General features: G+C 42.5%; 1 protein-coding gene across 2 annotated transcripts; it reads right to left on the bottom strand.

Annotated features, from left to right (window-relative positions):
• Positions 1–1,167: 1,167 nt before the first annotated feature.
• Positions 1,168–16,038, bottom strand: kdm3b (lysine (K)-specific demethylase 3B; the record flags this gene model as incomplete). 2 transcript variants are annotated; one of them, XM_035669123.1, is given in 18 exon segments in its annotated part: positions 1,168–1,258; positions 1,379–1,550; positions 1,679–1,951; positions 2,620–2,873; positions 2,985–3,282; positions 3,376–3,503; positions 3,618–3,725; positions 3,895–4,047; positions 4,186–4,400; positions 4,546–4,762; positions 4,848–6,045; positions 6,134–6,832; positions 6,981–7,040; positions 7,875–7,999; positions 8,870–8,975; positions 9,393–9,506; positions 10,171–10,335; positions 15,460–16,038. In XM_035669123.1, coding segments are annotated over 18 exon segments (4,583 nt in total), but the record flags the coding sequence as incomplete, so codon positions are not given.
• Positions 16,039–16,212: the final 174 nt, after the last annotated feature.

Genomic DNA, 16,212 nt, shown 5'->3' with positions numbered 1-16,212 from the left:
TCAAAATGATGGAGCAGGTCACAAATGTGCTCTGTACCTTACAAATAATTAATTGGTCCAAAAAAAACTTTTAGCTCACAAGAGATATAACTGGTTCACAAAAATTATTTTACATTCATGGCATGTGTGGAATTTGGTTATTCTCTATTTTAACAAGTTTATTGTTTAAGTGTACACACAATGGTAATGAGGAAAAATGGGGTATAAGCCATCAAAGCCTGAAGAGAAAGTTTAAGTACAACAGAACGAACAGTCATGGTACTGTACACGCAGCCGCACACAGACTGATGCGCGTGACGTACAACTAAAGTTCAGAAGAGGGAGTTCCACCTGAAAGATCTCAGCTGTACGCAGGGCTCGAGTGTCCCGTTATCAAGTTATTATTATTTAGCCAAATAATCACAATCTCACAACTGAGACATTTGAAGTAAAAAAAAAAAAAGAGAGGGAAGCTCAAATAAACAACTTAAATATTTACAAACTCAAACAATCTATTTACATAAACTACAGGAACACACTAATCCATAGATCCGGAGAGAAGGAGTGCGAGAGAAGGTCAAACATGCCTCACAAGTCTTTACTCTGAGCAGTATGCAGGAATGAATAACTAATATACGGTATTTGAATATATTTCTCGCCATTTCCCTGATGGTCTGAATAAGTTGCTAAATCTAGCAAGAAAGCCACCAAGTTGGCTACACTGGCTCTCTCTATGATTGATATTGAGTAACAATGCGTGAGACGAGCGTAGAGCTTATGCCTGTGCTACCTTACATAATAATTAAAGGGATAATCCATAATGCGTAAATGTAATAATTTCATTTCTAATGATACATTTCTCTACTGTCCCAGACACTGTATTTTTGTGTCCCAGGTTCTGTTTTTATTGTCCTCGGGACAACAGGACATCCTTGATTTTGAGCAGTCAGTGTATTCTGTTAGAAACATGTGCTGAGGTAAGCGCAACAAGCTGATTGGCATTCGAGTCCGTCACCCTACGCCAAGTGCAAATGAAACGATAGAGTTAGAAGAGAGAGTTGTAGATAAGACAAGGACGGTGTGTCAGTGTTGCTCCACCGCAAAATAGAAATGTTTGTAGTAGGTAGCTCGGTTGGTGAGCAAACTCATTGAGACAGAAGAGAAACAACAGATTGCTGCTTTCCTCACCGTGTGGGCATCATGTCTCTGAAGTCTTCACCTGGAGGCCAATCCTTCAATTTTAAAACCATGGGATTGCCATCAACATCTTGCAGTCGCTCTGCATTCACAGAAAAACACATTAGCCATTTTTGACATCAGAGAGAAATGGCAGTGAAATACAGCAGCGTGTAATTAAAACAACAAATGGGAGTAATTTAGAAATAGTTTGGGCACTCACTGGAGATGACCTGGAAGCCGTCCCAGAAGTCGCGCACCTTCACATCAGAGATGATAGCACAGTTTCTACAGTTGACCAGGTCTACATCCTGGTCTCCAAACTCCTTACTGAAGGCATCGGGCCGCCACAAATCACCTTTCAGACGTTTATCAATTCCTGACACCAACACAGGCTGGACACAAAGGAGAAGAGATTAGACAGATGACAGAGCAACAGAAGTCAGTGCTGTGAAGTTTCAAACGGTTTCTTGCTCTGCTCCATCATGTCTGCCTCAAGAGTTGTACATATTGTGGTTCTTACTTGTCCCTGCTTCCAGCACTCTCTGAAGATCTTCCAGTTGTTGCTGTTGCTGGGATCCTGTAGGCAGAGGAGTCGTCCGTCACAGAGCCAGGAGTGTGAGGTATGTGGTTCCAAAACACTAAGGCCCATTACTCCGTCTTTACGGCCCCCCAACACACCAAGCTCGCCACCCTCGGAGGCACCGGTACGACGGCCTTCTGCCTTCTTGGTCTCCACAACTGAGGCAATGATGTGATCCAGGAAGTTCGGGAGGCTGCTCTTCAGTTTGTCACTCTGATAAAAGAGAAATTTTGATTACCCGGCTAAGTACCTGTATTTCCATTGGTATCATTTTAAGTAAAATTTTTTGGAATTAATATTTTTTAGCCTTCGGAATTTCAAAGTGAATGTTGTGGTTCATTACTACACAGGTAAACATGATTTGTAATCAATTCAGTTATTTCTAATCTTAGTATTCTTACAATTCCAGTTATCCTTACTGAAAATGTTTTAGTTGACTCACTACTCACCGACTGACCCAAACACACTATTTCATGCATCATTTGAAAATGAACAACTGAGGCAAATACGAGACTTTAAGGGCACGACCACACACGCACAAACACTCGCCTGTATTTGTGCATATGTGGCCGTACCTTAACTCTAAAAGATTACAGCACTTTCCTGATCACTATTTCCTGTTAGATCTATAAATGTAATTATATGTTCAGCATATAAACAGTATAAAGTGTAGTTTGAATTGGTTCTGGTTTTTTATGTGTTTTTCTGATGATCTATTTTTTGATCTTGGTTTTACATTAAGTATATTTTCTGCACACACTGACTTCCACGACATAAGACTAGTTAAGTTCAGAAACCGATCTTGTTGCTTTTTAGTATAGATGTGTACACTTAGACCTCTTAATCATTTGTACAAGGACTAATACAAGCTATATACGTACGCCTGCTGAGGTAAAGACAGAGGGGAATGGTACCCCACTTTCTCCAGGACCCTGGGGGAGTTTGCCTGGTCCGGAGTTGAGCAGGTCCCGGAGACTGGACCCCTCAGGTTTGGACTGGGCCATACTGGAGCCCAGTAACAGGCTGTTGAATAGCTTAGGGCTGGAAGCTGAAGGCTTCGACAGGGCAGTGAGTGAGTCCAGGCCAAAGGGAGGCCGGCTGTCTCTACTCATCATGGAGCGAAGTGAACCGGATTCTGGAAGAAAGATGGCAAGAAGACGGTGATACAACTTCTACTTTACTACTGATTTTGACTTTTTTATGCTCTCAGATTCCACTGACTCAGCATTTGTTCTTTCCTACTTACCCTTGGTGTCATCCTTGGCTTTCTGTGTGGCCAAGTCTGCCAACCAGTGTAGAGCAGAGCTGTTGCCCTCTCCTGATGAGCGCGACTCCTTGGCAGAGGACTGGGTGAGGTTACAGGGGGAGGATGTACCACTGGTGGAGTTACTGGTACTGCCCACAGTTTCACCTCCCCCACTGTCTGATGGTGCTGCTGTTTGTGTAGTTTCTGTTTTGATTACTGACGTTTCTCCCTCTGACTTTGGAGTGGAGCCAATACCAGAAGTTGCAGCTACGAGTACTCCACCACTGCTCGTTGTAGACTGCTGAGATAAGAACAACCACACATTGGAGCCTTCGGGTCAAACACTTTTCAAAATGCAGACATGCAGAACTAAGAAATAGATGATGTGTACCTGTGAAATGCCATTAGGGGCACTAGGGCGCACTAGAGGCTTAGTGTGTCGACTGGCACAGGGACAATTGGCCTTAATACCCCACTTTCCTCTCGCTGAGTGTACCATGTCACCTATGTTGTAAAGAGCTAAAGGACAGAAGCAATCATTACAACTCTTACTGTATCAATTATAGATCATAATTAATACTTGATGCACATGAGGTTGATAGATTGATGATCCAATCATAATGTACACTTTACCTGTCCCAGGTATAATCTGTGTGGGCATGAGGTTCTGTGGCTCATGAGGTTGGCCTTTGGCACACTTCAACCAAGCAAAAACCTCATCCTCCGGACCTTCGTCTACATCTGTGGGAAAGGACAGATCTGTGAACTTAACCTCAAACGATCTCAGAAAGTATTAACTATGTTGACACGTTTCTATTATTGTAATAATAATAATAATAATAATAAAAATAATAATAGGAGTTAGGTTAAGACAGGTTAAAGATTGCTAAATGTCATCCTAACGACTCACCCTCCCGTGGCCTGTTCCTGCGGAGCCGATAACAGTCCAGACACACTCCAAAACCACACTTGCGACACACCCAGTGGATGTTGAACAAGGTGGTCTCACACACATCACACATTTCTCTGACGCCTCGTACAGCACGTTTCCACGCCACTTTCTCTGAAGGACGGGCCAACAAAAAACAGGATTATATACACAATAGACACTTCTGACAGGTTGAGTGTGAGTAAGACAGCTGCATAAGACAAATGTGAAGAATACATGGGTCTTAGGCGAGATTAGTGTCTTTATACTTACGGTGAGGCTCCACCATCATCATGGCCTCCTTCTCAGACATGACCAACTGACAGAACTGGTCTCCCACATTGGCTAGGATGTACTTGGATGTATCGAGGTCAAGGCCCTCTTGGACAGCTGGTGCAGGTAGCCACAGACCCATGGCCATGGAATCGCTCTGCTGAGGACTTAGGAAGCCTTCCACACGCAGTACACCTTTACGAGTGAACGCCAACCTAGTCACAAGCAGAAAAAAAAAGGGTTAACTCAGGAACACATCATTATTTGTGATGATTGCTTCCTTTATTCTGATCATTTTCTTCTGCGATGCTCAAATACACAAAGCAAGACACTGAGCAGCACCAGCACAGAAACGTGTACCTTCTGAAGTGGAAGAAACGACAGGCCACATTTGGATCGTCATCATCATCGCTGTCCTGGTCTGTAGTTCGATATTTACGATAACGCTCCAGCCGGCACTCGCGGCACTTGTGCAAGTGAGGGGCCACATTGATGCAGGAGCCATCCTGGAGAAACGACTCACCAGACTGCTTCAGACGGCGCACTTTGCTCTGGTCTTTTAGTACAGACTGGCCCACTGAAGGAGACAACAGTGTTCATTTCATTGCTTAGTTTGTCATCACAAACAATTCTGGGTTTTCTCGAGAGTGGACAAGACTTACCTTTGAAAGGCTTGTTACGTGGACGGCTCTTAGCGGCCCCTTGGACTTTAGATTTCTGCAACATGGCTCCATCCTTGGTAGGGTGTGGTCCTCCTGGGACTTGGCCTTTCTCTGGTCCCTCCTCATTCTCACTCAGGTCTGACAGGTCGCTGTTGCTGCTGGAGTCAGAGTCACGTTTAGACGACTGGCCCCTTTCCTCCAGGCTAAACTTCTGAGACTGGCTCTGGTCAAAGGACACAGGGACGTCCTCCATTCCACTAGGGCCAGTGCTTACAAACATGGGGCAGCTTGAGGTGGATGAAGGCATCTCCCCAACATCTTGCTCCTCTTTTATCACAGTGCCTTCATTTTGTGACCTCTGTGATGAGGCTGGTGCTGGAGAGGAGGAAGAGCTGGGTGAAGCAGCTGTCGAGAGTGCTGGGAAAGGGGAAGACATGATCCCCTTAGGAGGCTCTGCCATAGTGAACAGGTTTGGTTTGCTGTCCAAGGCAGGACCAAGGGTCTGTGGCTCAGTCCCAGAGAGACCAGCAAAGGAGGTGTGGGAGGTTTTGTCCCCATATGCCAGAAAAGGATTTGCAGGCTCTTTGGAGGCCTGCAGAAAAAGGTTCTGGTGGCTATCTGAAGTATTAAAACCAGCTTGCAGCCCTAAGCCCCCCACAGAAGTTCCATTATTACTGCTCTTCTTAGAAGTACTTTGAGTCCCAGAGGCTGCAGCCAGACCACCAATACTTAGACCAGAGCCTCTTCCTCCTGCAGAGCCACCCATGCCCTGGAAGGCCGAAGACGATTTGTTGAGCACACCATTTCCCGTCGGATGGGTCTCAGGCACTTTAGGCTGCTCAGGCTTTTTCAGTCCCTCAGTGGAGGCTGCGGGCTTGAAAAGGCTTGGGGGCTCTTTGCTCAGACTCTCAGACACTGCGGTGAAGTAATTTGTGTCCTTGGACTGGGTCTGACCAGTAGTTAGGCTTGGGCTGGAGCCAGAATTCTGGGTCATGCACTGGAAAAACAAATTTTGGTCTTGCTGGGATTGAGTCTCATTCTTTGCGCCACCAAAGCCGAAGCCAAAGGGTCTGGGAGTGTCCTGGGAGGTTGTGGTAGTAGTGGCAGGAGCTCCATTGGTCTGAGAGGTAACATCTCCAAATACCGAGGCAGTGGGCACGGCCTGGGGCAAACGAAAGCCAGAGGCCGTTTTAGAGCCCTGAAAAACAAAACAATGCGGTACAGTAAAATTACGGTGGTGACTTGTATAATGTTATTGATGGCACTGATCATATTGATTGTCTTACCTCAGTCTGGCTTCCCCAGGTGGGGGCTTTAGGACTAAAACCCACAGAAGCAGAAAGTGCCACACTAGGGCCACTGTCGTGCGACCAAGAAATGGTGACAGGCCCCGGGGAAACAAGAGCAGCTGTTTTGGAATAAGCTGACTGGGAGGCCTCCTCTCGATCTGGTTGGGGGGATGGAGAAGCCTTGGGGGCTGGAGCTCCAGGGACCAGGCTCGGCATCTGGCCTAGTGAGGGGAAAGATGTGGTGGAGAAGGGAGAGGGGGCTGGTTTGAGGGGAGGAGGAGTGGGGGTGTGGGCAACAGCAGTTGTAGAGTCCGCCGCCCCTGTGGAGAGTGAACGACCATTTTCTTTGACGTGGGCAGGATAGCGAGGAGGGGTAGCGTTTGATTGGTCCATCTGGAGTGAGGAATTGGTGCTGGGGGACGACACTCTGCCCTGAGGAAAGGTTCCTTCTGAAGAGCTTCCGTTTTTGGTTGTGCTGCTGACTCTTTCGCTCGAGTCTCCACCCCAGATCCCCTTCCCTTCTGCTGGAGTTTTGTTGGAGTCGCCACAGTTTTGGCCATCAGCTCCCGCATCTCCTGCGCCTTTAAAACGTTTCAAGTTCAAGTCATCCTCACCTTCGGAGGCAGTCCTGCGTCTGCGTCCGCTGTCACCCTTCATTGTTTCACTGTCCTTTCTTCGTCGCCCATTCTTACCAAGCTAAAAAGGGGGGAAATGTTTGGAAGGAATTCAATTAATACCTTTTTTTAAATGCCAATCTTGAGCTGAAAATACTCCTTTAACAAAATGTACAGCACAGTACAACCAATTACAGAGTACAGTTAGATTTATAATACGACAAGCTTACCTCCTCCTCTGCCAGCATGACATGTATCACACGAGGATCTACCATCTGATTTTCTTCTCCCTACAGCAAAAAAGTGAGGTTTTTAAGTGCTTTGACACCATGACTAGAATACATTTAGGTAAAATATAAGCATTATTTTAAGTTTGTTTTAACAGATTTTTAAGGCTAGCCTGATACTTATCACTTGACTCAGATTAATCATCACTACAGTACGATTTCAGTCATGGTGTGACAATGAGAACTCACCAATCATCACAGTGAGAAAATCTAATCTTAAGACAGGGGAGATATACTGTGTGTAGCTGTAAATACATACCTGTACATGCATAAACATATCTGTGAGGATGCATATCTTAACATGTAATAACATGAATACACTTCCACCCATATACAGGTACCTATGCACATTAATGTCATCCATTATCACCATTAATTCACTTTACACCGGACAGCTATGTAGCCCATCTTGTTTCAAAAACCTTGTGACTTTCGCAATGTTTTACATTTGCTAAGTTCATTTTATCTGTTTACACTTGGGCTTCCTGTTTACGTCTAATTGTTATTGTCTGCTTGTTATTACTTTGAAATAGCTTATTCTCAATACTGTAAATAAGTAAACGTGTGTCCATTATTTCAGGGAACATTAAACTTGAATTAGGAAAATAAAAAAGGTATGGCCCCATTGTACATTTTCACAATACATTATATTTCATTTTTCACACCACTTCAGTACAATGTTAACATTTTCCTAATACAAATGTCCTCCCTTACACTGATAGGTCCAGTCAGAAAATGACGTTTGTTTGTTTCTCCAATTTTCCATAATTTATGTCACAAAGAGTTTCTAATTGTTTTGCTATTTTGGTCCCTAAATAGTGTTAAAGTGATATTTACCTTATCTAAGGTAATCTCCATAATGTGAGAAATAGGGTCATGCTGTGAGACCAATCCTGAGGCCCAGCACTCCTCAAACTCTGGCTGGTACACAAGAACTCTGCGTCCTTGAATAGTGTATGAACCTGAGGGCAGAAAAAGGGAGAAAAGTTGGAGTTACATTCTTGCATATTTAATGAAAACACGGGATTCAGAATGGCTGATACACTGGATCTTATTTAACTTGGGGCAAATTAGTTTGGTTTGAAGGGTGAAAGCATCACCACACACGCTAAGCAGTATAACGTCTGCACTGTGCTACAATATCCACATTGATACCTCCTGCATCCGCCTTGTCACTACATGTTTCAGTTATGCACAGGTGAGCAATGTTAACTGGAATGTGTGTTTATTTAAACTATACTGCTTGACATTGTTTGAATGATTAAGATTTAATTTTGTTGTAATACTACATTTGCTGTCTATAACTTTTAGTTTCAAATTACTGCACTACAAAAGATCTTCTCTATCTTAAAGTTCTGTCTGTATTTTTATCTTAAGCACGAGATTGTTGACTACACTACCCTCATATGTATCCGTGTGAGATTAAATACTGCATTTATATATTATTCAATAGATGTAACATGATTCCAAAAAAACAGATGATGCAAATAACACTGCAGAAGATGTGCAGCTCGAGCAGCTGGTGGACACAACAGTCCTAAATAAAATCACTCTCTCTTCTTCAGTTCATGCACACCTCACATCAACAAGAACACAGACTGGAAAATTACAAAGGTAAGGAAGTCTCTCCATCTAGTGAGTCGCAACTGCATCCTTAGAGAACTATTATACTCAAAGTACATCCAGATAATAAAAAACAGTTTAAGCATTTCAAATCAACAGTAATTCCAAGGTCGCTGATTTGAGCAGGTGCCCAAAATCAAAACACGCCAGAGAACACACAGAGAGGTAAAAGAAAAACAACATAAAAACTGTTGAGGCTTCAGTATTACCCTTCCTGAAGATCTCTTGGAGTTCAAAGTCATTGTGCCAGCTGGAGATGGCAGTCTGCAGGGTGTGCTGCTCCAATAGCAACGGGTGTCTTAAGTCTTTATCAACCTGCACAAGGACACAAACCAAACTGTCCTGAAACAGTGGCACTGGGCATTGGAGCAGTAATAACGTGGAACAAAAACGTGTGAACCTTCATACTGGAATATCACACGAAAGAACATTGTGCTGTTTATAACTTTCATTAGTTTATTATTTCGTTTAAATCTGTCAAAAGTAATGATCTAAGAAATTGTTTATTCTGTCTGATAAATAGTCAAAAAGTGGTATTCAAGTTACAATAATATAAACAGAAAATAGAAAGGAAATCACATCTGAGAAGCTGTTCCAGAAAAAACTTTTGGTAGTCTTCAATAAGTATCATAAATAATTAGCCTCTTATGAACCAACTGGTTTATAAATGAATCATTTTAGCACTTAACAGGGCTAAAGGATTAACAAACCCTGCAAAACAAATGTACACACCTCAAACCTCTGGACAGTTTTGCTATCAGGCAGGAACTCAAAATTCTTGTTTCCAAAATACTCCACAGGAACCAGTGGTCCTAAACCCACTCTGTCCACCAGGGAGCGGAAGACCTGAGGGAAAAGAAAACACCATGTAATTCTTTGATCTTACAAGAACTTTAACTATCAAGTAGGGACAACTGGAAAATTGTAATAACTGGATTTTCTAGATGTAATTTAAGCTATGTAGGCTAGTCATTTTAAAGTGAATCATATCTGATTCTGGTGTTTCCGCTCAAAATACCCACATGGACACGTTAACTGACTTCTCACAAAAGCTGAGCAGTGGGTTTGACACCAGAGTGAAGAAAAAAGCCCAGTAATTATGTCTTCAAACATTAGATGAAAGTCCCATCAGTTATTCGCGGTTACGTGTTCAGATTACATATCGAATGGATGCTAAAATCTAAACTGAGTGATTCTGCATTTGTCATAGGGGATGTAAAGTGTCCTTCTGTTTGCCCCAGAAGCACCAGCTTCATATCCTTACTGACAAAAGAGCACTGCATTACTCACATCAACTTTTAACTTGCAAAGTGTTACGTAAAATTAGTCAGCAGTGATCTAGGGCCAAACTTGAGAGGGAATATTCAAACTGAAAGCTTAAGTTATTGAATACAGCCATGGTTGAACCTTGAACATGGTTGAACCTCGGACTTCTCAATTCAACAAGTAGACAAGATTGTTTCAAGGCTGCAGACGGTTCTGCTTGCTCCCAGTCCAGTTGAGCACTCACCAGGGCAGGCCAGGCAGTGGGTGATGCTGGCGCTCCAGTCGTCCCCGTACCATCGCTCCGATTGGCCCAAACAATGGAGTCCTCCACCAACACGGCTTTCACCCCCTCGTCATACACCTGCACCCAAGAACACCGCTGCGAAGCGTTCTCAAACTCCACAAATACCTGCAGTCGGAAAACAGGGAGAAACAGATCATAAATGTGAGGAACATTTAATGATATAAGACAGCTACGCTTATTTAGACTCAGTGCTGTCATAAAATCTGAAGTTTAGGAAACTAAAGCAGATAAAAGAATAAAAGAATGCAGTTCACGGTAGAGATATGTGCTCCACTTTCTAAGAAATGTTTTCTTCAACAAAAGACAGAGCCACTGCAGGTGGACTCAGAAGCTACTATCTGGCAGTGAAGACAAACACTTCAGTGGCCAAGAGCTCATTAGACACTTTCCCCAAAATGTAGTTAACGTGTAAAACAAAAAGCCTTTCATAACCATAATGTGTTTAATTCTACTCTGGTCTGAATCGTCTATGTCAGGATTCTGCCTGTAAACTTTTCATGCCGTGCCATTTCTAACAGTATGAAAGAATCTGTCTACACCTGCAGCGAGTGAGCATGTGTCACTGGAACAATATGCTGATGCACAACTTTGTCTTGTGCACATTTAAAGTCAGACTACAGAGTGGCCCTGAACTGGTAGAGCGAGAGTTGGACAACACACCTCATTTTACAACTACTATAGCAATCGATCACAGGAGGAGAGCCCGTCAGTCATTACTTATACAGCTACTTTGGTGTAAAGGAAAAAGTTGATGATTCATTTTGCTTAAAAATAGGAAACATTCAGGTGATCAAACAGTAGTATTAGTATTTTCTAATATTACGTATGTCCATATCGGATGTTTGAAAATGATCCTGTACATGAAGCTGAACAATGTGCAGTTTAAATACTGACCCACTTTGAGCTTGTATTGTAGTCGAGTGTTACTTACTTTGAATTAAGACGATGATACGCACACACACACACTTGGAAAGTTCAAATTAGTCATGAATGGATTGTAATTAGGTATCTTGAGCGTTACGCTGCAGTCAGACCAAAAAGCTCAATTATTAATTTGAATGCAGGAGGCTCCAGTAAAAAGAGCTGACCCCACAACGCAACAGCGAGTGCACATTCCTGCTAGATTACTTTGTAACAGGAACGGCATATTTTCTACAGTTTACCGAGGCTGCCTCACAGTTGTCGCACAGATAAGTTTGTTGGAAAATCATACGTGTGAGTATTACAACCCGCTGTGCGCTGCTTTGTTGAACGCTTCCTGAACTTATATAATAATACTGGAGCAACTGAAACTACAACAGATATAAGCAGACAACATAATAGATCCTGTTTCTTTGTGTCAAAATAATAAAGGAGCATTAATTCACAATGGACGATCAAACTGAAGTAGTCAGAGTTTCAAAATAAACAACAAAAAGTCACAAAGTAAACTTGATAACGGCTGGGCTCCTGACTTTTATAACAGACACTAAAGAAACCACGAAACCAGCTAATTGTCCCAGTTGTACGTTGGATAGTGGAGATTTATTATTTTGTGAACCCGAGAGAAGAAACCCCCCCACAGACAAAGCTTTTGACTACAGCTGTTTGATTTAACAGAGCAAGCTGCGAGAAGCCGACTGAACTGTTATCAGTCTCACTCCCGCAGTCGCTGCTTCGAGCCACATCGAGACTTGTTTAAACTCGGCGTGGGAACTTCGTGGAACGTTATTGATTAACGCCACACGTCAAAATACCCACCTGCTCAGATTAAAAAGAACAAATAATTAGCGAGTGTGAGAGGGAGAGGAATGAATGGTTGGAAGTTATTTAATTGCAGCTGCTTGCTAAAGAAGAAAAGTACCAGAAATTAAAATAAGAAAAGCTCAGCGTGCACTGATGTAGCACGTGATCAACTTTGGTGTCTACACTTTTTAAAAAGGTTGGTTCGTTCACATTAAACAACATCACTTACCTAGTGGTCTCTAACTGTGCTGCTCGTTCAGATTTTATCCACCTTTTAGTTTTCTGCCTCATCCTCAATACAGTGGTGATCAGTAGATTTTTATTTGTAGTTCTCCATAGGAATATTTTTTCAGAGGGACTATTTATTTGGTAGAATACAATGAGAACTGTCAGTGGATTATCAAGAGTATAAAGTGTAAGAAGGTCATTATTTGGGGGTAAAATCCGACCAAACAAAACCTAAAATATCTGCTTTGCCAGATAACGCTGTAGGTAAAAGAAGAGATGTATTTTTCTTATTAAATTTGTGTCACTCGACTCAAGTAACGACTCCTCAAAGTACCAGTTTTAAGAGACTATTGTTTTTTTATGTCAGCTAGCTTTAAACGACAAGTCAGTTTAAAGATTTCTATTAAATAATCTCCATAAACATTCACATATGAATGCAGAATCTGTACGCAAGGGACAAGATTTTAGCCTCGGAAACCTTCTGGTCTAATCGCGTTTGAGCAAACTTGTGTTGCACGCAGGTGAACTGTCCGTTTGGAGAGCTAAACAGGCCGAACGCATTTGCTGAAATACAATTTCAGAACTTTTTATTCGCTTAAATATATCTGCAACGGTCCAAACAAATCACACAGCCTATCACTGTGTGTCTGCGGGAGAGCAGAGACTAAAAGCAAAACGCTGCTGAACTCCGAGTAGACGTCGCTGCACTTTTCTGTAGATGTACAGACAACTACAGAAACCAACAACACAACACTGAATACAGCAGGTGTATAAAGAGTCAGGCGGTGTAGTCTTAAAGTCTTACAGAATAAAGTCTTATAGAATAAAGTCTTATAGGAATAACGTCTATATAGAATAAAGTACATATAGAATAACTCTTATAGAATAAAAAGTCTTACAGAATAAAGGTCTTACAGAATAAAGTTTACGAATAAAAGTCGTACAGGAATTAAAGTCTTATAGAATAAAGTCTATAGAATAAAGTTTACAGAAGTAAAGTCATACAGGAATAAAGTCTTAACAGAATAAAGTTCTTGTAGAATTAAGTTTACAGAATAAGTCTTACAGAAGTAAAGTCTTACAGAATAAAGTCTTACAGGAAGTAAAGTCTTACAGAATAAAGTCTTACAGAATAAAAGTTTTACAGAATAAAGTCTTACAGAATAAAGTGCTTATAGAATAAGTCTTATAGAAATAAAGTTCCTTACAGAATAAAGTCTTATAGGGATAAAGTCTGCTATAGAAATAAAGTCTATAGAATTAAAGTCTTACAGAATAAAGTCTTATAGAAAAAAGTATTATGTTTATAGTCACGCCTACATTACCTGGGCTGGTACAACAAACAGATCAGTACAGAAACTACTGGGTTCATACTGGGAGGACGTGAAGTATCATACGGTGGAGCTCGGGTTAGGTAATACTGACAAAAACCCTAAAATCTTGATATTCTTTCACCGTGCTTTTGTGAAGAGCTAAAAGAACGAGTGGAGCAGTGTTATTTTACCTGGAGAATAAACAGACTGTGTGTCTTTATTGTGTTCGTCTTTGCTCCATGCTGGCGCTTCATCCCTTTACCTGTGCGCTCAGATATCACCTGCAGAGAGTTTTTGGTCTCGACTGGAGTATTTTTGCAGCCTTTGTGTTTTGGAAACAACCAGCTGATAGATGTGTTCCCCGACTGACCCCACGTTTGCTGTGGCAACAGTAACTTATTTTAACTTTACCAACAAAACCAGTTTCACTTATTTCCATCAAAACCTTCTAATTTCTGCCAGTTTCTGTACTCATGAGGAGGGATAATAAAACTTTAGATAACTGTGAATCTTCTTTCAGTCAAACAGCTTTAAACTGTAAAAAATGTTTTGTTTCGTTCGTCTTTTTAGAAACCGTCTTTGGTGTGGAGTATTTTCTGTTGTTATTTAACCGTACGTGTATCTGCGTCTGGTATTTACATCTTNNTACTTGTAATTTATTTACGACGGCGAGAAGCGAACATCCAACATGAATCATGAAGATAAAAGCGTCCTGACAACAACCTGCAGTGACCTCGTCTTACTGAAGTTAGCTGCTGAATCAATCTTCCTTACAAAACATCTTCAGCACGTAAACAAACTCTGTATTTTCTGCCGTGCTGGTTATTAGTCGAGCTCATGTGACATCAGGAAAACTGGCATTTACTGGTTGAGATCAGTCCACATGCCAGTATGGTTGTAAGTTTATAGTATTGATCGCTTTTCTCTAATAAATACCCACTTTGATGAATGCACACCATTCAGAAGAGAGAACCCGTCTAGATTTACAAAAGTTATACAACTACATACTCATATTTTACAGGATAAAATAACTTTAATAGTTTTTTATAAACTCAGAAACCAACCCAAAGGACTATCATTCATTATTTTCCTTAAAAATCATTAATTTAACTTTTTAATATATAGTTATACAGCAGCCAAAGTGGACCCTTTTCATTCATTCACTCACTCTACAGTGTTAAACTACGTCTTCTTTCTGAATTAAATCTAACAAGGCACCAATAAATCAGTTCTCCTAACTAAACAATTACAGTGCTGTAAATCAAGTATTAATGTCTATTCAAAGAACTAGTTTTCATTCCTTTACTACTCTAAAATCCCGGGTTTCAGCTGTGAAGGCCTTTAAATGTAGGTCAACCATCAACCCCGATGTTTTTTTTAATCTCACCCAAACAGGTCTGTGTCGGGAGGACTGCTGTCAGTCATTCAGGAGTTTTATTAGATTACAAACTTGCTAACTGCGACAGTCTGGACACTGATTAACAACCTGCACCCCACAGTAAAGTAGGAGGACTGCCGGCTCACCCTCGTATGAACTTGTGAGGCCTTTAACTAGACTATAACTGAGGAGCTAATGCTGTTATTATTGGTGACAATATCGTGATCGATTAATTAGCTCTGACGCATCTGTGTCTTGCAGCTGTTTGCTCCGAGGTTGTGATAAACACCGGGGGAGCTGAATGTCATTCGTTTTAAAAAAATATTATTTTATTTAAAAAAAAAAAAAAAAAAAGCGAACAAAGCAAAAGGCCCGAAAAAATCCCCGGCCTCGAGTTTAGCTTCGGCCGAGTGGCTGCGACTCGTATCGGGGTGAACGAGCTAACGTTAACTGCCAACAAATGTGCCGTTAGTGGCGGTTGGAGCGAGTCGAGGGACGTTAGGAAACACCGAGCACCCGGTTCATACACCGACCAGCCGGGGGCCGGACGCTCCGTACGGGCATAGCTTGTATGTAAACACTGACCGTGAGCCCCGCAGCGGTGGATGTTGTTGTCGCCTCTCCTCCGCCAACCTCCGGGGCGGCCAGGCCGATGACGCTCACCGCCCGCACCGTCCCCCGGAGCCAGTCCCGGGCCCAGGCAGCCTTCTCCGGCTCGGATCCATTCGCGGACCTGCCGTCGTCGAGGAGCAAAAGCAGCCGCTTCCCAATCAATTCGAGAGACTCCCCCATGGTTGTTGTTTTTTGTTTTTTTTTTTGCTCGCAAGCTAAAGCTGCCTTCAGTGAGCCACCATGAACAGTGTAAACGTTAACTTCTCCGGCTGGGATGAGACGAGAGGAGAGGAGGAGGGGGGTGAACTCAAGAATGCGAGGAAGACGAGCAGAGAGAAAAGAAAAGCTGCAGCCACTTCTTGGTTTTTAAATGTGAGTGCACCGGAGAGAGACCGCTTCACCCGTTGCACGCAGCGGCGGACCGAGTCACGCCGGGATTTCACACAGCGGAGATGTTATTGTCCTCGGTGCTAGCGCGACTACCCTGCTCTGTCCGCCATTGAGTCCTGCAACAATCAAACGCACTCCTCGTAGACAGGCAGCACTGCGGAGACAGAGAGCGAGAGAGCGGGGAAACAGCGCCCCCTGCCGGCCGCCCGGGGAACCGGGTTACTGAAGACATTACACTCTGGAGGGCGCTTCTGTTGTTTTTGTTGTTGTTGTTTTTTTTTTAAAGCGTTTTTCTTCCGCAGTGTTAAAGCTGAGCTGGAGAACCTCGCCTTAAAA

Source organism: Morone saxatilis, unplaced genomic scaffold (genome assembly GCF_004916995.1).
Source record: "Morone saxatilis isolate NCDOM2014 unplaced genomic scaffold, NCSU_SB_2.0 Contig22, whole genome shotgun sequence".
Taxonomy (NCBI): domain Eukaryota; kingdom Metazoa; phylum Chordata; class Actinopteri; family Moronidae; genus Morone; species Morone saxatilis.
This window is presented reverse-complemented; position numbering and strand designations above follow the sequence as displayed.